The sequence below is a fragment of the Balaenoptera physalus genome (assembly GCF_965194825.1).
Source record: "Balaenoptera physalus genome assembly, chromosome: 2".
Lineage (NCBI taxonomy): Eukaryota > Metazoa > Chordata > Mammalia > Artiodactyla > Balaenopteridae > Balaenoptera > Balaenoptera physalus.
In genome coordinates this window covers 102,030,349-102,054,299 of record NC_138883.1, presented here as the reverse complement: position 1 = coordinate 102,054,299, position 23,951 = coordinate 102,030,349, and the positions used below count along the sequence as shown (strand labels likewise).

The window sequence follows — 23,951 nt, the reverse complement described above, 5'->3', positions numbered from 1 at the left end:
GGGAAATACAAAATGCTTTTACTTCAGAGAACCCTACCAAATGCTTTGGGACTAGTATTTTTCCAGAATTTGGAGGAATGGGAAAGTAAGATAAAAATAAATTGTCACTTCTATAGCCTGGAGGCCATTTGTAATCTAAAGGAAGATGCTATTTTATATAGCAGAAGAACTTTATAGGACCAGAGGTGTCAGAGTTTGAAAACTCAAGTCAAGATTGGGGGTGACAGATAAAAATATCTGATAAAAATAAGGGAATCTAGTTATATTTTGGGAAGTATCCTTAAGCTTTGAAAGGTAACTCTTCTGTCTCAAAGATTATCTTTCGATGTTTGCATTAATGGGATTCTTGGTTGTGTAGGCATCAGAGCTGAATTAATAGTACAAAATATTCTTCTGAACAAGTGACCTATCATTTTTACTTTGAAATTGGATATCATTATAAGTTTTCAAGTTAAACTAAATCTTTTTTTTGTAGGTTTGCAATTATAGATCATCATCATTTTCTGATGTAGAAACTCATTTTAGAACATCCCATGAAAACACTAAGAACTTGCTATGTCCATTTTGCCTCAAAGTTATTAAAATTGCAACACCCTATATGCATCATTACATGAAGCATCAGGTGAGATTTGCCAGTTTTTATTCCTTTATGTTGTTTTAGAGAAAAGATAGATTATGACTTAGAACGTTGGTTAGATTTGTTCTGCAAGGGAAACAGCATTGTTCCAAATGACATGATTAATTTGCAATTTATGCTGAATTACCTGTGAAACTTCCACTTCTTTTCCTTTCTTCCTTTCTGGTGATGATGTGGTTCATACATGAAAATTCTGAAAGATAGCTAGAAATAGGAAACCTTGGATTGAAGGAAAAAAGAGAAGATGAGTGGAAGAATATCCAAAAGATCGGATATTTCGAGGCTAAGAATTACCTTCTGGGGAAGGTAATTATCAGGAGCAGGGGAAAAGATGAGTTTGAACTGATAAAGAAGATTGATGACTCATAATCGTGTTTTCCTCTTTCTCTTCAAACTTTATTCCCACTTTTAGCTCCCATATTATAAGAAGACATGTTGGCGTCATTGACCAGGAGTGGTCTTTTATAGCTGCCAGGGATAGAGGAAACAGTAGTGACACTTACTGCTTGATATATGAACTCTGGCAAAGAACTGTATTTAGTCCTGCTATGTAACTTTTGGGACCCAGTATTAGTGCTTATACCCATCTCTTGAACTCTGATGTTATACTTACTGGTTCTTTTCCTGAAGCAATTAAGTCATCCTTTGTTTGGGCTGAAAAGTTTAATGCAACATTGATCCTGTTCTTAAGCACTTGAAAGAACAATAACAGAGCCTTTGCCAAAACCAGAAGTCAGTGGATTTATTGAATCTGATCATGTAATCAAGTTTTGCCACCTCACTAATTAGCTCATTACATTTTCTTGTTATTGATTAAACTGGCATGTCAATTTATTCAGCATTGGTGGTCACTTTGCTTTCCATTCTAGTCATTAGATAATCATGAAATCGGCTTGTGGTTCTTCATTGGGAAAGATAATAAAAGTAGAATTTCCAAATAAATTTGGGATCACCTATGTTGTGACTGGGATGCTACCTATCCTTGAGGAGTTCTGGCAAGATCTTTCGATTCTGGGTTTCCCCAGCAATGTTCCATCAGTTGTTAATACATGTCCCCCGCCACCAATTGCTACTGGTAAATGAATTTGGTAAAGCCCTAGTTAACAAAATTAAATCATTGTTTCTTTTTTAAAACAGGATTCCTCAAAAATTTTAATATGCTAATGAACATTGTAAATCTCTAAGTAAGGATATAATATGTATTCCCCAGACTTATTTGGCTATTGGACCCTTTATTTGCTCAATATCTATTAACATTTCTTGAGGAACAGAGTTTGAGAAACACTGTTCTTGGTACTCTGTATTTCTTCTTTGGCTTTTAATTTTCAAAGGAAGAATAAAGTATAAAACAGTAGTTTTATTTCATTATGGGGCTTTTAACATCATTTTCCCCATATGCTATATTAAGCTCCAGAGTGAGATATAGATGTAGGAAGAATGATAATTATGAAGGAGATGTGTGGGCCAACTGTATGGGCTATGTGATTTTTTTTTTTAACATTTTTATTGGAGTATAATTGCTTTACAATGGTGTGTTAGTTTCTGCTTTATTACAAAGTGAATCAGTTATACATATACATATATCCCCATATCTCTTCCCTCTTGCGTCTCCCTCCCACCCTCCCTATCCCACCCTTCTAACTGGTCACAAAGCACCGAGCTAATCTCCCTGTGCTATGCGACTGCTTCCCACTAGCTATCTACTTTACATTTGGTAGTGTATATATATCCATATGTACACTACCACTCTCTCACTTTGTCCCAGCTTACCTTTCCCCCCTCCCCGTGTCCTCAAGTCCATTCTCTAGTAGGTCTGAGTCGTTATTCCTGTCTTGGCCCTAGGTTCGTCATGCCCCTTTTTTTTTTTTTCTTTTAGATTCCATATATATGTGTTAGCATACGGTATTTGTTTTTCTCTTTCTGACTTACTTCACTCTGTATGACAGACTCTAGGTCCATCCACCTCACTACAAATAACTCAATTTCATTTCTTTTTATGGCTGAGTAACATTCCATTGAATATATGTGCCACATCTTCTTTATCCATTCATCTGTCAGTGGACACTTGGGTTGATTCCATGTCCTGGCTATTGTAAATAGAGCTGCAATGAACATTTTGGTACATGTCCCTTTTTGAATTATGGTTTTCTCAGGGTATATGCCCAGTAGTGGGATTGCTGGGTCGTATGGTAGTTCTATTTGTAGTTTTTTAAGGACCCTCCATACTGTTCTCCATAGTGGCTGTATCAATTTACATTCCCACCAACAGTGTATGAGGGTTCCCATTTCTTCACACCCTCTCCAGCATTTATTGCTTCTAGATCTTTTGATGATGGCCATTCTGACCGGTGTGAGATGATACCGCATTGTAGTTTTGATTTGCATTTCTCTAATGATTAATGATGTTGATCATCCTTTCATGTGTTTGTTGGCAATCTGTATATCTTCTTTGGAGAAATGTCTATTTAGGTCTTCTGCCCGTTTTTGGATTGGGTTGTTTGTTTTTTTGATTTTGAGCTGCATGAGATGCTTGTAAATTTTGGAGATTAATCCTTTGTCAGTTGCTTCATTTCAAATATTTTCTCCCATTCGGAGGGTTGTCTTTTCGTCTTCTTTATGGTTTCCTTTGCTGTTCCAAAGCTTTTAAGTTTCATTAGGTCTCGTTTGTTTATTTTTGTTTTTATTCCCATTTCTCAACGAGGTGGGTCAAAAAGGATCTTGCTGTAATTTATGTCATAGAGTGTTCTGCCTATGTTTTCCTCAAAGAGTTTGATAGTGTCTGGCCGTACATTTAGGTCTTTAATCCATTTTGAGTTTATTTTTGTGTATGGTGTTAGGGAGTGTTCTAATTTCATTCTTTTACATGTAGCTGTCCAGTTTTTCCAGCACCACTTATTGAAGAGGCTGTCTTTTCTCCACTGTATATGCTTGCCTCCTTTATCAAAGATAAGGTGACCATAGGTGTGTGGGTTTATCTCTGGGCTTTCTATCCTGTTCCATTGATCTGTATTTCTGTTTTTGTGCCAGTACCATACTGTCTTGATTACTGTAGCTCTGTAGTATAGTCTGAAGTCTGGGAGCCTGATTCCTCCAGCTCCGTTTTTCTTTCTCAAGATTGCTTTGGCTATTCGGGGTCTTTTGTGTTTCCATACAAATTGTGAAATTGTTTGTCCTAGTTCTGTGAAAAATGCCAGTGGTAGTTTGATAGGGATTGCATTGAATCTGTAGATTGCTTTGGGTAGTATAGTCATTTTCATAATGTTGATTCTTCCAATCCAAGAACATGGTATATCTCTCCATCTATTTGTATCATCTTTAATCTCTTTCATCAGTGTCTTATAATTTTCTGCATACAGGTCTTTTGTCTCCTTAGGTAGGTTTATTCCTAGGTATTTTGTTCTTTTTGTTGCAGTGGTAAATGGGAGTGTTTTCTTAATTTCACTTTCAGATTTTTCATCATTAGTGTATAGGAATGCAAGAGATTTCTGTGCATTAATTTTGTATCCTGCTAGTTTACCAAATTCATTGATTAGCTCTAGTAGTTTTCTGGTAGCATCTTTAGGATTCTCTATGTATAGTATCATTTTATCTGCAAACAGTGATAGCTTTACTTCTTCTTTTCCGATTTGGATTCCTTTTATTTCTTTTTCTTCTCTGATTGCTGTGGCTAACACTTCCAAAACTATGTTGAATAATAGTGGTGAGAGTGGGCCACCTTGTCTTGTTCCTGATCTTCATGGATATGGTTTCAGTTTTTCACCATTGAGGACAAGGTTGGCTGTGGGTTTGTCATATATGGCCTTTATTATGTTGAGCTAAGTTCCCTCTATGCCTACTTTCTGGAGGATTTTTATCATAAATGGGTGTTGAATTTTGTCAAAAGCTTTCTCTGCATCTATTGAGATGACCATATGGTTTTCCTCCTTCAATTTGTTAATATGGTGTATCACATTGATTGATGTGCGTGTATTGAAGAATCCTTGCATTCCTGGGATAAACCCCACTTGATCATGGTGTATGATCCTTTTAATGTGCTGTTGGATTCTGTTTGCTAGTATTCTGTTGAGGATTTTTGCATCTATGTTCATCAGTGATATTGGTCTGTAGTTTTCTTTTTTTGTGACATCTTTGTCTGGTTTTGGTATCAGGGTGATGGTGGCCTTGTAGAATGAGTTTGGGAGAGTTCTTCCCTCTGCTATATTTTGGAAGAGTTTGAGAAGGATAGGTGTTAGCTCTTCTCTAAATGTTTGATAGAATTTGCCTGTGAAGCCATCTGGTCCTGGGCTTTTCTTTGTTGGAAGATTTTTAATCACAGTTTCAATTTCAGTGCTTGTGATTGGTCTGTTCCTATTTTCTGTCTCTTCCTGGTTCAGACTCAGAAGGTTGTGCATTTCTAAGAATTTGTTCATTTTTTCCAGGTTGTCCATTTTATTGGCAAAGAGTTGCTTGTAGTAATCTCTCATGATCCTTTGTATTTCTGCAGTGTCAGTTGTTACTTCCCCTCTTTCATTTCTAATTCTGTTGATTTGAGTCTTCTCCCTTTTTTTCTTGATGAGTCTGGCTAATGGTTTATCAATTTTGTTTATCTTCTCAAAGAACCAGCTTTCAGTTTTATTGATCTTTGCTATTGTTTCCTTCATTTCTTTTTCATTTATTTCTGATCTGATATTTATGATTTCTTTCCTTCTGCTAACTTTGGGTTTTTTTTGTTTTTCTTCTCTAATTCCTTTAGGTGTAAGGTTAGGTTGTTTATTTGAGATGTTTCTTGTTTCTTAAGGTAAGATTGTATTGCTATCAACTTCCCTCTTAGAACTGCTTTTGCTGCATCCCATAGGTTTTGGGTCATCGTGTTTTCATTGTTATTTTTTTCTAGGTATTTTTTGATTTCCTGTTTGATTTCTTCAGTGATATCTTGGTTATTAAGTAGTGTATTGTTTAGCCTCCATGTGTTTGTATTTTTTACAGATTTTTCCGGTAATTGATATCTAGTCTCATAGCCTTGTGGTCAGATAAGATACTTGATACGATTTCAATTTTCTTAAATTTACCAAGGCTTGACTTGTGACCCAAGATATGATCTATCCTGGAGAATTTCCCATGAGCACTTGAGAAGAAAGTGTATTCTGTTGTTTTTGGATGGAATGTCCTATAAATATCAATTAAGTCCATCTTGTTTAATGTATCATTTAAAGTTTGTGTTTCCTTATTTATTTTCATTTTGGATGATCTGTCCATTGGTGAAAGTGGGGTGTTAAAGTCCCCTACTATGATTGTGTTACTGTCAATTTCCCCTCTTATGGCTGCTAGCATTTGCCTTATGTATTGAGGTGCTCCTATGTTGGGTGCATAAATATTTACAATTGTTATATCTTCTTCTTGGATTGATCCCTTGATCATTATGTAGTGTCCTTCTTTGTCTCTTGTAATAGTCTTTGTTTTGAAGTCTATTTTGTCTGATATGAGAATTGCTACTCCAGCTTTCTTTTGATTTCCATTTGCATGGAATATCTTTTTCCATCCCCTCACTTTCAGTCTGTATGTGTCCCTCGGTCTGAAGTGGCTCTCTTGTAGACAGCATATATACGGGTCTTGTTTTTGTATCCATTCAGCCCGTCTGTGTCTTTTGGTTGAAGCATTTAATCCATTTACATTTAAGGTAATTATTGATATGTATGTTCCTATTACCATTTTCTTAATTGTTTTGGGTTTGTTATTGTAGGTCTTTTCCTTCTCTTGTTTCCTGCCTAGAAAAGTTCCTGTAGCATTTCTTGTAAAGCTGGTTTGGTTGTGCTGAATTCTCTTAACTTTTACTTGTCTGTAAAGGTTTCAATTTCTCTGTCAAATCTGAATGAGATCCTTGCTGGATAGAGTAATCTTGGTTATAGGTTTTTCCCTTTCATCACTTTAAATATGCCCTGTCACTCCCTTTTGGCTTGCAGAGTTTCTGCTGAAAGATCAGCTGTTAACCTTATGGGAATTCGCTTGTATGTTATTTGTTGTATTTCCCTTGCTGCTTTTAATATTTTGTCTTTGTATTTAATTTTTGATAGTTTGATTAGTATGTGTCTTGGCGTGTTTCTCCTTGGATTTATCCTGTATGGGACTCTCTGTGCTTCCTGGACTTGATTAACTATTTCCTTACCCATATTAGGGAAGTTTTCAACTATAATCTCTTCAAATATTTTCTCAGTCCCTTTCTTTTTCTCTTCTTCTTCTGGGACCCCTATAATTCGAATGTTGGTGTGTTTAATGTTGTCCCAGAGGTCTCTGAGACTATCCTCAGTTCTTTTCATTCTTTTTTCTTTATTCTGCTCTGCAGTAGTTATTTTCACTATTTTATCTTCCAGGTCACTTATCCGTTCTTCTGCCTTAGCTATTCTGCTATTGATCCATTCTAGAGAATTTTTAATTTCATTTATTGTGTTGTTCATGATTGTTTGTTTGCTCTTTAGTTATTCTAGGTCCTTGTTAAACGTTTTTTCCATTTTGTCTATTCTATTTCCAAGATTTCGGATCATCTGTACTATCATTATTCTGAATTCTTTTTCAGGTAGACTGCCTATTTCCTCTTCATTTGTTAGGTCTGGTGGGTTTTTACCTTGCTTTTTCACCTGCTGTGTGTTTCTTTGTCTTCTTTTTTTGCTTAACTTACTGTGTTTGGGGTCTCCTTTTCACAAGCTGCAGGTTCGTAGTTCCCGTTGTTTTTGGTGTCTGCCCCTAGTGGCTAAGGTTGGTTCAGTGGGTTGTGTAGGCTTCCTGGTGGAGGGGACTAGTGCCTGTGTTCTGGTGGATGAGGCTGGATCTTGTCTTTCTGGTGGCAGGTCCACGTCTGATGGTGTGTTTTGGGGTGTCTGTGACCTTATTATGATTTTAGGCAGCCTCTCTGCTAATGGATGGGGTTGTGTTCCTGTCTTGCTAGTTGTTTGGCATAGGGTGTCCAGCACTGTAGCTTGCTGGTCGTTGAGTGGAGCTTGGTCTTGGCGTTGAGTTGGAGATATCTGGGAGATTTTTGCCGTTTGATATTACGTGGAGCTGTGAGGTCTCTGTTGGACCAATGTCCTGAACTTGGCTCTCCCCCCTCAGAGGCACAGCCCTGACACCTGGCTGGAGCACCAGGAGCCTGTCATCCACACGGCTCAGAATAAAAGGGAGAAAAAAGGAAAGAAAGAAAGAAAAAGATAAAATAAAATAGAATAAAAAAGTTATTAAAGTAAAAAACAAAAAGTAATTATTAAAAACATTTTTTAAAGTAATTAAAAAAGAAAGAAAGAAAGAAGAGAATGACCAAACCAGAAAACAAATCCACCAATGATAACAAGCGCTGAAAGCTATACTAAAAAAAAAAAAAAACCGACAGACAGAATCCTAGGACAAATGATTAAAGCAAAACTATATAGACAAAAGCACACACAGAAGCATATGCATACACACTCACAAAAAGAGAAAAAGGGAAAAAAAATATATCGTTGCTCCCAAATTCCACCTCCTCAATTTGGGATGATTTGTTGTCTATTCAGGTATTCCACAGATGCAGGGTACATCTAGTTGATTGTGGAGATTTAATCCACTGCTCCTGGGGTGCTGGGAGAAATTTCCCTTTCTCTTCTTTGTTCACACAGCTCCTGGGCTTCAGCTTTGGATTTGGCCTCGCCTCAGCGTGTAGGTCCCCTGAGGGCATGTAGGTCCCCTTAGGGCGTCTGTTCTTCTGCTCAGACAGGATGGGGTTAAAGGAGCAGCTGATTCGGGGGCTCTGGCTCACTCAGGCCGGAGGGAGGGAGGGGTACGGAGTGTGGGGCGAGCCTGCGGCGGCAGAGGCTAGCATGACGTTGCACCAGCCTGAGGCTAGCCGTGTATTCTCCTGGGGAAGTTGTCCCTGGATCACGAGATCCTGGCAGTGGCGGGCTGCACAGGCTCCCAGGAGGGGAGGTGTGGATAGTGACCTGTGCTTGCACACAGGCTTCTTGGTGGCTGCAGCAGCAGCCTTAGCGTCCCATGCCTGTCTCTGGGGTCCGCGCTGATAGCCGCGGCTCGCCCGTCTCTGGAGCTCCTTTAAGCGACGCTCTTAATCCCCTCTCCTCGCGCACCAGGAAACAAAGAGGCAAGAAAAAGTCTCTTGCCTCTTCAGCAGTTCCAGACCTTTTCCCGGACTCCCTCCTGGCTAGCCGTGGCGCACTAGCCCCCTTCAGGCTGTGTTCACGCAGCCAACCCCAGTCCTCTCCCTGGGATCTGACCTCTGAAGCCCGAGCCTCAGCTCCCAGCCCCCGCCCGCCCCGGCAGGTGAGCAGACAAGCCTCTCGGGCTGGTGAGTGCTGGTCGGCACCGATCCTCTGTGTGGGAATCTCTCCGCTTTGCCCTCCGCACCCCTGTGGCTGTGCTCTCCTCCGTGGCTCCGAAGCTTTCCCCCTCCGCCACCCGCTGTCTCCGCCCGCGAAGGGGCTTCCTAGTGTGTGGAGACCTTTCTTCCTAACAACTCCCTCCCACTGGCGCAGGTCCCGTCCCTATTCGTTTTTTTTTTTTTTTAATTTTTTTTTAAAATTTATTTATTTATTTTTGGCTGTGTTGTGTCTTCGTTTCTGTGCAAGAGCTTTCTCCAGGTGTGGCGAGTGGGGGCCACTCTTCATTGTGGTGTGTGGGCCTCTCACTGTCGCGGCCTCTCTCGTTGCAGAGCACAGGCTCCAGATGCGCAGGCTCAGTAGTTGTGGCTCACGGGCTTAGTTGCTCCGCGGCATGTGGGATCTTCCCAGAGCAGGGATCGAACCCGTGTCCCCTGCATTGGCAGGCAGATTCCCAACCACTGCGCCACCAGGGAAGCCCTCGTCCGTATTCTTTTGTCTGTGTTTTTTCTTTTCTTTCTTTTGCCCTACCCAGGTACGTGGGGAGTTTCTTGCCTTTTGGGAGGTCTGAGGTCTTTTGCCAGCTTTCAGTAGGTGTTCTGTAGGAGTTGTTCCACATGTAGATGTATTTCTGATGTATTTGGGGGTAGGAAGGTGATCTCCACGTCTTACTCTCCCGCCATCTTGAAGCTCCTCCCTAGCTATGTGATTTTTAATCAGTTTTTATACCCTGAGTTTTATGTCTTCATTTGCCATGCGTGTCCAATTTTCTTTTTTGTTTATTTGGAACACCTAGGAGGTAGACAGCCAGCAGTTAAGAGGGGAAAATCTATCAGTAAGAAGGATCATCATGCATCCTTCAAGAAATTTACAATTTGTATGATTATTTACAAAAGACTGGAAAATTATAGCTGAGCAAAAACTCGTAACTGACATGACATTATTAGAGCAATATGAGATAATAAGAATTGTTGACTCTGTGGCTCATTTTATTGTTTTAGAAGACTTTGGTTGTAACTTTTGTTTAAAACAATGTATTGTTAGGTCTTGGGTGATTTTAGAGCTAACAATCTAGTTGTTATGACTTTTAAGAAATAGTGAAAGTGATTTTGGATGTGTTAAATATGTTCATTAGATCTTTAATAAAAATAGTAAGCAGTTAACATATGCAGTCATTTACCTTATGACAGCAACAGGTGCTTTACATGCATTATCTTGTTGAATCCTCACAATCACACTTAGAGATGAGGAAACAAAGTTTTGGAGAAAGTAAGTTGCTCCATGTCACATTACCTAATAAAAAGCAGAGTTAAAATTTGATTTCTGAGCCCAGCCTTTTATTGTTCTACCACAGAGTCAGATTTCATTTTGGTATTATTAGGTCTAAGGTCAGAAATTACATGTAGTCAGTATTACCCTAAACAGTGTAGTATGCTTATCCAAAATTCAACACAGACAATTATTTCTCTACCCTTGGAATAAATCACTACTTCTTTGGTTGAACATCATGTTATTAAAAAATGTACCGTGTCTTTATCACCTTTTGCACATTTAAATGCATACATACACAAGAGAAATGTGCAAGACTTGTGTCCAACTAAGGGAATAGTAGATTAATGTATTCTATCTCAGGATTCTGTATGTATTTTCATTGAATGGAATGGCAGACATTTTGAAGAAGTTAAATTGTACCTGCTGCTCATATGCACTTTCTGTCAGTCTCTTGCTTTCTGCCTTACTGTCCATTTATTTAACAAATATTTATTGAGTGCCTTACTAGTGCCAGAGACTGTTTTAGGTATTACATAGCAGTGAACAAAACAAAGTTTGTATCCTCTGGAATTTGGATTATAGTGGAGAAAAATAATAAATATATGTTTGAAGGTATATGCGTACTGGTTGGAAATAAGTACTGTAGAAGGAAAATGTGGAGGATAAGGAGTACCTAGGATTGGGGAGATGTTGGGAGTGGAGGGGTGAAGTGGTTGCTGTCTTGTATATATAGTGGCCAAAAACGGGCCTCTCTGAAGGACATAAAGGAGTAAGCTGTGAGGAAATTTGGGGGAAGTAACATTATATCGGGAGTGAAGTGAGTGTGTACCTGGGGCACTCAACATCACAGAGGCCAGTTGTGGCTGGAGCAGAGTAAAGTAATAAGAGGAAAAGTAGTAGGAAGTAAGGTTGTAGCAATAGAATGCAGGCCAATTCATATAGAGCCTTGTAAACCAGAATCAGGACTTTGGAAAACCATCAGCATTTTAAGCATGTGAAAGATCTGCCATGTTTTAAGATCATTGGCAGCTGTGAGGAGACTAGACCATAGGGAAGAAAGAACATGAAAGGGAGAACATAGGAGGTTATTATTAGTCAAGTTGAGTGTCTTGGACAAGTATGGTAGCAGTGGTTGAAGGTAATAAGTGGAAATATTATGACAGTTTTTGAAGGTAGAGCTGACAGCTTTTAGTAATGGGTTAGATATGGGATGTGAGAGTGACCAAGCTTTTTGTCCTAAGCAGCTGCAAGAGTGGAATTTTCACATACTGTCATATGGTGAAGACTGAGGAAAGAACATATTTTGGGGGGCAGGGAGGTAGGGAAGAAATCCAGAATTCAGTTTTGTCCATGTTGGTTTGAGATGCATATTAGACATCAAGTAGTGATATCAAGTAGGTAGTTGGATAGATGATATTTAAAGCCGTGAAATGAAAAGGTAACCTAGGGAGGGATTATAGATAGAGAAAAGATTTCTGGGTACTGGATTCTGGAGAACTTTTTTTCTGTCCTTTTGACTTGGTATCTGTTTCTTGCCCACGTTTTCTCTTTTTCTTCCTCTTCTTTGAGCAAATATGAGTGAATTTAAGTTGCCTGTACCTCCAAGAATGCATCACACTTCTAAAATAGTCTTAAGATGCACCTAAAATACAATACAAACATATTATATTTATATATTGCTTTGAACTTTGTAAAGAACTTTAATTTATGAAATGCCTGCTGTGTGCCAGTACTGTGCTGGTTACTTCCCAGTGTATTATCTGTTCGAATTTTATAAATGATTGATTGTATTTAAATGGAAATAGTGCTGTATCTGGCAGATCGTAGCTTTAGAGAAAACATTCTTTTGTATTTATATGTTGTTTCAGTTTATATATATGTTTGCATATACATATATAATTTTTAAATTAATGAGAGCATAAATATCAATATTGTATAGTAGAAAGAACACTAGATTAGGTGACTGGCAATTGTCACTGAATAGCTATGGTACAGTGATTTGGATTTTTCTTGGGTCCTGTTTCCCATCTTTGGAATAATAACAGGATTAAGTTTGAGGAGGGACTCAGTCAAGGGGAATCAGCCAGTAAGTAGATTGGGAATAGTTGTTTTTATTTATGCTTCCATATCCACACTGTCCAGTGTTGTAGCCACTAGCCGTATGTGGCTATTTAAACTTAAATTAATTAAAATTAAATAAAATTTAAAATTTGTTTGCTCAGTTGCACTTCGCATATTTCAGGTGCTCATTAACCACATATGTCTAGTTGCTACTGTATTGGGCAGTGCAGCTCTAGAACATTTTCATCATTGAAGAAAGTTTTATTAGACAACACTGCTTTATACAACCATTGCTATAACAACTTTCTTTGAAATCTGTGGTTGGCTATTTGAATTTATTTTTCCAGCTTGTCAACCAACTAGAAATAGCAAAAGTTAAAAAGAATTTACTCTTTTATAGGATAAAAATATAGTATAGTTCATTATCACAGTATCATGTGTCTAAGTACTTTAAAATTATAATGAAAAGAGCTTTCATAGCACTATTGAGAGAACTTTCATTAGAATCTATTGATGCAACTTTCATGTTCAATTTCTGGATAGTAACAGACATTTTTGAAACCTAGATACTAATGCAAAGAATGTTTTAAAAAATAAAATAATATTTTGCTATTATATATGATAAGAGATGTAAAATACTAGTTTTAAAATTAGTATCATTAAAATTAAATCAGAAAAAAAAAAAAAAAAAAAAAATTAAATCAGAGCAGTTTCAGGACACAATATTTGTGGTTGTAGAAATTATTTTTCTTCACTTTTTCTGTTTTCTAAACAGAAAAAAGGAATACATCGTTGTACAAAATGCAGACTACAGTTTTTAACATGCAAAGAGAAAATGGATCACAAGACTCAGCATCATCGGACATTTATAAAACCTAAACAGCTAGAAGGATTGCCTCCGGGAACAAAAGTGAGTTCAAATATGTTGCATTTTAACATTTTGTATGATAATAGACATTAACTCCTGCCTGGTTTTATTTATTGAATATAATACTTTAAAAATGATTTCTGATTTAATTAAGACTTTAATTTTAGGTTTTACCATTCCTGTGTTTAGGAATAAAACTTCTAACCATTGCCTTTTGGTCAATAGTGTGTGCAACTTTAGAGTGGTATTCCTTTGTAAAAAGTGTAACTAGATTAACTGTTCGAGGGTCAGTGGGTTATGTCAATGTTACGTAGGCTATTTTGGAGCTATTCCAGTTGGCAGTGTATATGTCATTTTTATCTGTTAAACTGTAAGATGCTTGAGATCAGGAATCATGTTTTATTTATCTTTGTGTCCTCAGCATCTGGTATATAGTGCCTTGAATGCTGTAGGTTCTCAGATGTTTATTGAAATTGTTATTACTGAGTCTACTCTCAGAGAAGCAAGTTCTGCTGCTGGATAGCATTATGTTTTAAGTGAGCAAACACATGTCTGACTGCATACTGATGATTGTAATTTACTTTTCCCTTTTTGCCTTATATACCTCTGTTTTTTCTGACTTCTTTATACACAGTCAGCTCTTGAATATTTGCTCCAGTGGAGGGAAACAGAGGCATGGATAATCCAAAGTGAAATAATCCCCAAAACATTTATATTTGGCTTTGGGTTCTTACCTTTGAATGTGGGTATGTCTGTTATTTGAATTAACTAAAACAATATAAAGCCATGCTCTGAAGACCTAGAGCAAGAGAAGCTATCCAGCATCCTTCCCTGCAATCCATTCATTCCATGCTGGGACTAGACATGCAGAACACTAATGTAAGCAGTGCAGTCCTCTCTCATATTTTCCCTTAATAATAATAATAATAATAATAATGATACTAAATGTTTTTATAGCACCTTAGAATTAGGCTTTTGGTATGCTTATTCATATATTCTATTATTTAATCCATATAGTAAGCCAGTGAGGTAGATGAGGGAAGTATTGTCCCTTATTATAGATAAAGAAGCTTAGAGAGGATGTTACTTATTCAAGGTCACATGGCTAGAAAGGAGTAGTTTAGCTTTAACCTCAGGTCTTTTGATTCCTAGTCCAATGCCTTTGTATGATACTAAAGCTCATGTTTTTCATGGTACTTCCTCATAGGCTGTTCCTCAAATACATGGGGGGTGTATAGTCAAATGATTAATGAGAAAGTTGGTAGGCAGTTGTGTTTTTCATTGTCAAGCAGCAAATTTAATTTCTTAATACCAAATGTTAAGTCTTGTATTAGCTTCCTTTAAGGAAATTCTAAGTATTATTAAGCTCGCCATGCAGTATAGTGAATTGATATAACCCCTCACATAACCTTTGTAAACATAAATCCTGCCCAATGAGCCCCTGGAAAGAAGTCACATTTACTGTAGATCTGTTTGTTTTATAGTTGTCGAAGGATGACACAGTCCTTTCTAGGCTTTGAGATTTAAATTTTGACCTCTGTGTTTGTGAATTTTTAGTTATATCAGAGCATAGAAATAGCTATGGAATGTGCTCTTTTAATATTCATATAATTTGCTTTAACTGCTAATTATCATTAATAACTCTTAACATATAATTGATATCAGTACAAAAATGTAAGATTACAAGTGAGTAAATATCAAGTTTAATTTCATTTAATTGATATGAACATTTAGAATAAATGGAAGACTTACCCAGTTACAGTTTATACTTGCCCTTTCCAAAAACTTGATGTTTAACTTTTTGTTATGCAGTGATATTTTAACAGTAATGCAGTGATTAATTTTCTAAAGCAAATATTATCTTCATTTTTGTAGGTTACTATTCGAGCTTCAGTTGGCCCTCTTCAATCAGGATCTTCAACTACACCTACCATTAGTGCAAGCACTTCTACCCTTCAGCTCTCACCTCCAAGGACTAAAAATATAACTGCTAAAAATCCCACAAAATCTAACACAAGTAAACCTAATATAACTAAATCCATTGCAAGTAAACCTAATGCAAGTAAGCCTAATGGAAGTAAATCTAAATACAAATCAAAAATATCTAATATGCAAAAGAAACAAAGCACATTGGCTAGTAGCAATAAAAAAAGTAAAGTCAATACAGCGTTGAGGAATTTAAGGTAATCTTTTATTCTTGATACACAATACTAATTTAATCTTACGTATAAAAACTTTATTTAATATAAATTTACCCTATTACACAACTCTTTTGTACATTTATACACTGTCACTTAAGGCCAAGCAAATAATAAAAAATATTTTTTACAACAGTTGAACAGTACTTGAATTACTGTTTTTCTATAATATTCACTTATTACACTGGTGTTTTATGTTGTGCTTATATCTTGTGAAGTTTGAATTGGTTAATTTAACCAATTGGTTAATCCCTTTATTCCAGTAAGAAACATTAGTTGATATTAGATTTTTTATACTTATTCTAGCTGCTGTTCCATAGCAAATTTTTCAAATTATAAGTCTCTGTTTGAAGATGTTAATTTAAACACCTTAGCTTTAATTAACAACATTAATAAGGCAGTCCCTTATTGTTTTTGTTTTAAAATATATTTTTATCATTTTCTTTATATCTCTATAAGGTATCGTCGGGGAGTTCACAAGTGCATTGAGTGTTGTTCTGAAATAAAAGATTTTGCAAACCATTTTCCTACATATGTCCACTGTAGTTTTTGCAGATACAACACTAGCTGTAGCAAAGCCTATGTGAATCATATGATGAGGTAAGATGAGTTAAACATCTATAATTACCAATTAAAATTACAGTTCAGCAAGTTTGTTTTTGAAAACAGTTATCCTATTAGAAGTAAGTTTTCCTCTTCTAAGAAAACTTCTAAGATGATTCCTGGTACTATTTTTCGGCATAGTAATTCATGAAGTTCCTGGAAACTCGAATTGTAAGAACAGTTAGACTAATGAAATTAGGATAGGTTTGTTAGGGAAAATAGTTTTTCTATGGGAATTTTTTTTCCTATAGAACTTTCAAACATGGTTACTACCAAAGACAGAAAAGTAAATGTTTTAAGTATATTTATGAAACAAATACATGTAATCTCATGAGTGTTATTCTCTTCAAAGCAGTCACTTTGAGAGATTCCAGGGTTTTCAGTGATGTTAGAAACTTTATTGAGTCTGTTTCTCTCTCTTTCTCTTTTTCTCTGTAATCCATCTGTCTGTCCATCCATCAAGCCATCTCTCCTTGCATTCATTCAGTGAAATGAGAGACTATTTCAGTCATGATGCCATTGTTGGAATTATTTTTCTTTAATTCATTCAACTTAGATAATTTGAGTATTTTATGCAGAGAAAGCCTTCATAGCCTATGTTATCTTCATTTGTATCTCATTAGTTGGGGCATCCTTCAGGATGGATTTTTATTTTTTTTAAAATAGTCAAAAATTGGGACTTCCCTGGCAGTCCAGTGGTTAAGACTCTGCGCTTCCAGTGCAGGGGGCGTGAGTTCCATCCCTGGTCAGGGAACTAAGATCCCACATGCCACGTGGCATGGCAAAAAAAGAAAGAAAGAAAGAAATAGTAACGACAGATTATGAGAATAAAACATTTTAAAAATAAATAAATAAAATGTTAAAAAATAGTCAAAAGTTGTTCAGATATAAGCCAGTTAGGTTGATTATTCAAAGTGAGGTTCCATTTTTTCAAAAGTTAGAATTAGAATATAATTAATAAAAGTGATTTTCTTATAGATCACAACATGACCTCTGTGTTACTTTCTGGTCATTATCAGGTACTCCTTTCAAGGACTGTCCCACGTTTCTTGATGGCTCCAGCACCTCTCTGACAGTTTTTTAACCCCCTTGATGACTAGCCTGACATTATGGTAATTTGACTTCTTTAGTGCCAGTGCTTTACATCAACTTTAAACTTGTTGTACCCCCTTTCTTACCACAGTACTATTTTAATCTTGTCATATATACTGTTCATTTCTTTTGAATTCCCATTTCCCAATGACTTTCTGAGCTTTGAGTTCTTTTTCCAGTCCAGCAGCACCTATCTAACTACAGTCATCCTCACCCTCAGGGTCATCTGTTTTGATTGCTGCTTTGTTTTTGTTCTAGAATCCTTTACACATTTAGTCATGCTCACCTGGCATAAAGGCCAAAGACTTGACCATCTTCTTCTTCTGAACTTTATGCTCAATTCTAGACCCCCAAATAGTGCTTGATTCAGTCAGCTCTGACTCATGATCTTTAACTTGAGTTGGGTCCTATCTTTTTATTTTTAAATACTTCTTTATTCTTACCTGATTAAACATTTTTTTGGTACTCTAAAGATTTTATTTCGGCTTCTCTTAGTTATTATTAACATGGCCTACAAATACTCAGTTGGATGTCATCCTTTTAATTAATCTTTTCAGCGTCAAATTTTTTTCCTGTTACATTTATCCAGGCATTAACCTCAGAAATCAAACATGTTCTACTTCTCCAAAGTTAACCCTGCCCCTTATCTCCTCTAGTTCTTCCACAACTTCATTCAGTTAATTTGCAACTTCATCTCTTCTGTCTACCAGGTTCCTTCTGCTTACAGATGATTTCAGGTATTTTTTTTAAGATGAGGGAGACTTGTCCTTACTGCCTACTTTCCTTATCTCTTGTCTTCTTATTACCATGAACATTTGTAAAAAGTATTTGTTACTAGCATATTCGTGATTCATTTCTTTACCTTTTAATTTGAGTATCATCCTCACCTACCAACTAACACTGCCCCTTTAAAGATTATCTGTCAAGTACTGGTCCCCGTATTTATTCACTTTTTTTCAGTCTTACTACTCTATGACTTCTTTAGAGTCATTGTTGTCACTCACTTTTGAAACTGTTCCCCTCAGCTTGTGTTTAACCGTTACCACTATTTTTCTTCTTCCTTTTTGCCTACTCCTATTCATTGCCTTTTCTTCCTTCAGCTCTTCTCGCCTCCTTGCATTTCCTTTCTTTGTAATGTAACCACTGTCACTTTTACCTTTCAACTTTGAATCTTCCAGTTTCATTCCTTAGTTTTCCTGAGATCTAACTCTGTGTTTCTAATTATTTTGTGTGTTTTTTTTTTTTTTTTTTACCTTTGACTCATTGGCATCTAAAAAGAACCTAAATAAACCAAACATTATCATCTTTCCAGAATTCACTTTACTATCATCCAAATACTCTTTCAGGGCATCATTTGTGTGAATGTGGAATACCAGCTGGAAAAAAATTCACTGTTGCAAGTATCTTAAGCTTGTGAAGTTCTCTTGATCTGCCACTGTGCATCGTGGCTTCCTGAGACAACACCTTCTGCATTCTGCCTCTCTGCCTCCCACCTACTACAGTGGACTACACCTATAATCCATTTCCTCTAAACCAGGCCCCGGCCATCCTTTCCCAAGTGTACTTCTGTGTGGAATGTCTCTTGTGCTTTGACAAATGTATGGCTCCCCAAATGCGGCTTTAATTCTGCCCTTAGTTTATAGGGGATCAAGTCGGAAAATACTTTGTGTTTTCCTAAGCCAAAGGTCATTCTACTCTTCCCTCTCCCATTTATCGTAGGCTTCTCATTTGTCCTATAAAACCTCCAAATCCATTCTATTCTAAAACATTCCCAATTAGCCCAGCTCCCTTCTACCCTTATCCCAATTCCCAGTGAGCCCCAACCCTGCACTTCATTGTCAGGACACACAGTCTTACTCATGGTTAGCCTCATGTGGAACTGAAAACTTCCATTGCCACTCTTAGGGTTTGGTAGATCACTTTTCCTTTTTCTCTACTTCATATGTACCCTTGACTCACTCACTGCCTTAGATATCTCCCATTGAATGGCCCAACCACTACTTCTTCCCAGTGTGAATTCTTGTTACAGGCTTGAGTTTTATATGTACAGAAACTTCATTTTCTCCAGAGGATGAGTCCCTTCAATCCCTATCCTATACTACCTCTGTACTCTCAATTGGTCTTTTCTCCTCCAGTCTCAGACTGCTCTTCTCCAGAATAAACTTTCTGCCATACTCATTTTTGACAGTGGCTTTTCCTTATTCTTTGTTAGTCCCTGGAATGCCCCTGTCCTTCCTTTCACTTTACCTTCTTTGAAGTGTCTGATCACCACAACCACTCACAGGGATCATTCCTCGCTTTCAGTTGTGTGCCATTCATCTGTTCTGCCTTTTTTTTTTTTTTTTAAATGTGCAGCAGGAGGCTTTTTTTTAAAAATTATTATTTATTTATTTATTTATTTATTTTTGACTGTGTTGGGTCTTCGTTTCTGTGCGAGGGCTTTCTCTAGTTGTGGCAAGTGGGGGCCACTCTTCATCGCGGTGCGCGGGCCTCTCACTATCGCGGCCTCTTGTTGCAGAGCACAGGCTCCAGACACGCAGGCTCAGTAGTTGTGGCTCACGGGCTTAGTTGCTCCGCGGCATGTGTGATCTTCCCAGACCAGGGCTCGAACCCGTGTCCCCTGCATTGGCAGGCAGATTCTCAACCACTGCGCCACCAGGGAAGCCCCCTGTTCTGCCTTTTGTTATGTTTGTTTGTATCTGTATTATCTCCTTGAGAAGAAGGGGCTCTTTGTATTTACCATGTCACCTAGCACATTACAAACAGCAAGTGAGAGTCATTATTGTAATTATAAAAGAAAGCCTTTAAATAAAATCTCGAAAGAGGATATTAAAAAATCTTACGCAGTTGGAGTATTTTTGGAATAAGACTCTTACAAAGAAGAGCATCATTAAACATATAATTTTTAAGTGATTTTTTTAAAAAGTAGCATTATTTGGGTTTGGTTGTTTAAATTATTGAACCCTGTTTGCTTATAGCTTTTAGGTAGCAGTAGAAGTCACCTGAAAAAATGCAAATGCATTACTGTGTAATATTGCTATTATTCTTCAACATTATGTATAAGAAAGAAGGCTTTTTTCTCTACGTGTAATAGAATTAAGGTAACAGCCATAAGTACCTAATATCTCTATTTCTAGCAGAGCTTACTGTTTGCTAAGAAGTGTGGTAAGCTGGTGGTGAAGAATCTGACAAATCTGGATTTGAAACCAAGTTTCACCATTTATTTATTACATGTGTAAATTTGGGCAAATTACTTAACTGATTCCCATTTTCCTTTTCTTGAAGAGAAAGTTACTGTGATTATTAGAGGAAATGTACTTAAAGTGCTTAATAAAATGATTTGCACTTAGGAGAAATTCAAGTAATTATAGGTATTATTTCTAAATTGTCATTATTCGGTATCGTAAAGTCCTTGCCTTTAATTTTCACAATTTAGTAGGAGAGATATATTTACCTAGCTTAATGTGATAAACAAATGACTGTGAGAGCCCAGAGAAGGTAAGGATGAATTCTTTAAACAAGAAATGAGAAGGTATTGTATAGATGACATTTCATTTCGGCTTTGAAGGATGATTTAAAAATTTTCCAAGGAAAAAGAAAGCTGGTATAACAATTTGTTCCTATATAATAATAAGACAGATTACTGAATTAATTTTTATAGGATATGCTTTAGTTGATTATATATTTTATATAGATTTATTGGCACTAAATAATAGTCATTAGAAGAACAGTTAAGATTATTGTGATGGCATCATAAATGGTCTTCTGTCCACAACCCACCCCTTCAGCCTTTTTCCATTTCTTCCTTCCTTTTGTTACTAATATCTGGTCAGGATATTTTTTGGCCTAAAATCCTTTACCTTCCTAATATTAATAGATGAAGTTCATATTTTCTGGAGAATGTAAGACCTTTTAATATCTAATTCCTAACTACTTTTCCAAGAGCCTTCAACTCTTATTTTCTTTGCTTTGACTGGAGTAAGTCAGTATATGGACCTTCCTAACTGAAATGTACTACTACTTGTTAGCTGACTTCTCCATTTACCTGCAGCTTTCCCTCATGCAACCACAAAACTGTGTGTGTGTCACTGTTGATGTTTATCCTGTGATAATGAATATGTATTCACTTGTTTAGCAAATGTTTATTAGGCGTTTATTCTGTGCCAGATGCTTTTTGACCACCTCCCCCCCCAAACCCTGGACCATGAACTCTAAGGCAGACAACCTGCTTTATTGTATCATCAACCTCTAGTCTGGTGTCTTAATAGTAGGCATACTGTCGATATTGTTGGATCCTTTGTATTTCTTCAGAGGTAAACTTTTTACTTATATCAAAGCAAGATGGTCAAAGGGAGATTTTTTTGCCTCTAGTCTTATTGAGGTATAATTTATATACAGTAAAATTCATCTATTTTTAGAGAATAGCTTAATGAGTTTTGATAATTATGTATATATAGTCTAAGTAGATGGTGAATTTTCAAAACCTAGATTTTAATGTTATGTTTTACTGTATCGTAATAAAAATCTTAACCTTTTTTTTCCTTTCTTAGATTATTTCCCTATTGTTATTTACTTTACACAGGTCTAATAGGAAGTAGAAAGGTAGTTTTTTTTCCCCTCTTTATTGGTGAGCTGCAGATCCACTTTTCCATTCCTATAATACACAAAACTAGAAGAATGGAGTTTGTGTAATAAATATAAATAAAATGACAGTATAAGTCTTTTTTTTATAGATAGGGAACTCTAAATTAAAACTGGATTCAGACAACTAAAATTTTAAAAGTACTAACACTTTAATAAGGTACAAGTTATAGACAGAAATGGAAGCCATCAAAAGACCCTAAAACGTAATTTTTTCCTCTCCTCTTACCAAATAAAGAAACCGGAACAGTCTGTTTGAGAAGGAAGAAAGAGCTTTTAAAAGTTACTTTGAAATCTCATTTAAAAAAATAATTTACTTGGTTCACATTATTTGGGAATCAGATAAAATCTTGGACACACTCTGAGGAAATACAGTTATGTGCACAAATTTTTACATATAATTTCAGTGGTTCCCAACCTCTTGATGGTTTCTTCCTAAAAAAACCATTCAATTATTTTTGTCATGTTATGTTGAATTCATAAGCTCTTTAGTAATAGTTATCCCCAGATTGAAGAAATAACTATTAGAAATCTTCTGAGAATGTTCTCTGGGGATTATAACTGGTCAGAGTATTTCTTTTCCCATACGTACATGCTCTGCTGGTGATGGTTGCCTTGTATCTGAGACTTAGAATTGACTTGGTGTGTTGACTACTTTAGGTCTATCATTGCAAGCTACTGCTCCTCAAACTTTAGCTTGCATAAGAATTACTGAAAAAACTTGTTAAAAGAGATTCCTGGGCCCCACTGCCAGAGGTTAATTCAGTAGCTATGTGGGGGGGGGGGGGGCGCGCAAGACTTTGCATTTCTTAATAAGCTCCCGGATGATGCTGATGTTACTAGTCTATGACTCCACTTTTATCTGTGCTAAGTAATACTGTGCTAAGCTGATCCTGGTTTTCTAGTATAGGAAAGCTTTCCTTATCAGATTTAAAAGGGTATGTAAAAGCTATCATCATGGGCTACAAAACCTGGTTAGGGGTTTTCTGTTCTGTGCTTAGGGGAAGCATTGTTTTAGCTCAAGAGTTCTGCTTTAATTTTTGTTTTAAAAAACCTCTACTAGTAATTGCAAAGAATTCTAAATGTTTGATTTTACAAATGGTAAACAGTGGCATTTAGCTCAACTACTGTTTACTTCCGGGATAATTTGGATTCTACTCCCCTTCCTCAACACAAACACGTTAAGTTGGAAAAGGATTTTTAAAATGATTCTTATTGGTAACCATTCATATTATAGCAAAAATGGGATTAGCAAAACTTTTAAATTGTTTTCAACTCTTAACAGTTGAAGAAAATCATGTACTTTACTTTTTTAAACTCTTTTGAGTATTTCCTTTTTTTTATGTGAGGGTGAGGTACTTATCGTATAAGAATATAGTTAGTGAAATACATTTCACTAGAAAATAAATAGATAAGTTGGAACGTAAGCTAAAATGCTGAATGAAACAGGGATGATGAACATTATATTATTATTTATATCATAATATTTTATTCAAAACTAGAGATTTAAGTATAGACTTGATATATAGCTATAAATTAATATGACTTACTGTATAGTAAAATTAATAAAATCTGTTTTGTCTCTCCCAGCTTTCATAGTAATCGTCCAAGTAAAAGGTTTTGTATCTTTAAGAAGTATTCAGAAGATCTCAGGTAACTAGTTGATCTTTTAAATTTTTTTCTATTGAAAAATTATATGACTTAAATCTTTTGTATATAATATTTTTATTGAGATACAGTTCATATACCATGCAATTCACACATTTAAATTGTACAATTAATAGTTTTTGGTATATTCACAGATTGTGCAGTTACCACACTTAATTTTAGTACGTTTTTATCACTTTAAAAAGGCACTCTGTACCCATTAGTGGTTATCTCCATTTCCTTGCAACTCCTTTCATCCCTAAGCAACCACTAATCTACTTTCTGTCTATTTAGATTTGCCTATTCTGAACATTTCATGTAAATGGAATGATAAAATATGTGATCCTTTGTGATTTGTGTCTTCCATTTAGCATAATGTTTTCAAGATTCATCCATATTGTAGCATATATCAGTGCTTCTTTTTCTTATTGCTGAATAATATTCCATTGTATGTATATATGATAGTTTGTTTATCCATTTAGGTTATTTTAACTTTGAATCTGTTATGAATATTGCTGTTGTGAACATTTGTGTACTCATTTTTGTTTGGACATGTCTTCATTTTTCTTTAGTATATATCTAGGATTAGAATTGCTGGG

At 36.2% G+C, this 23,951-nt stretch overlaps 1 protein-coding gene across 19 annotated transcripts in view; it reads left to right on the top strand.

The window, feature by feature from the left end:
- The window catches only part of ZNF280D (zinc finger protein 280D), a 131,031-nt gene that overhangs the window by 52,977 nt on the left and 54,103 nt on the right, over window positions 1–23,951 (top strand). For 18 of the 19 annotated variants that reach the window (XR_014258658.1, XR_014258660.1, XR_014258661.1 and 15 more), the window contains 5 exons: window positions 476–622; window positions 13,079–13,213; window positions 15,047–15,354; window positions 15,829–15,969; window positions 23,296–23,358. Coding sequence is in view for 4 of the 19 variants with exons in the window: in XM_082445903.1 (XP_082302029.1) it covers window positions 476–622; window positions 13,079–13,213; window positions 15,047–15,354; window positions 15,829–15,969; window positions 23,296–23,358 (794 nt within the window). In the remaining 15 variants the exon portion in view is untranslated. The remainder of the gene's footprint in view (window positions 1–475; window positions 623–13,078; window positions 13,214–15,046; window positions 15,355–15,828; window positions 15,970–23,295; window positions 23,359–23,951) is intronic. The other variant, XR_014258659.1, reaches the window with a different exon arrangement.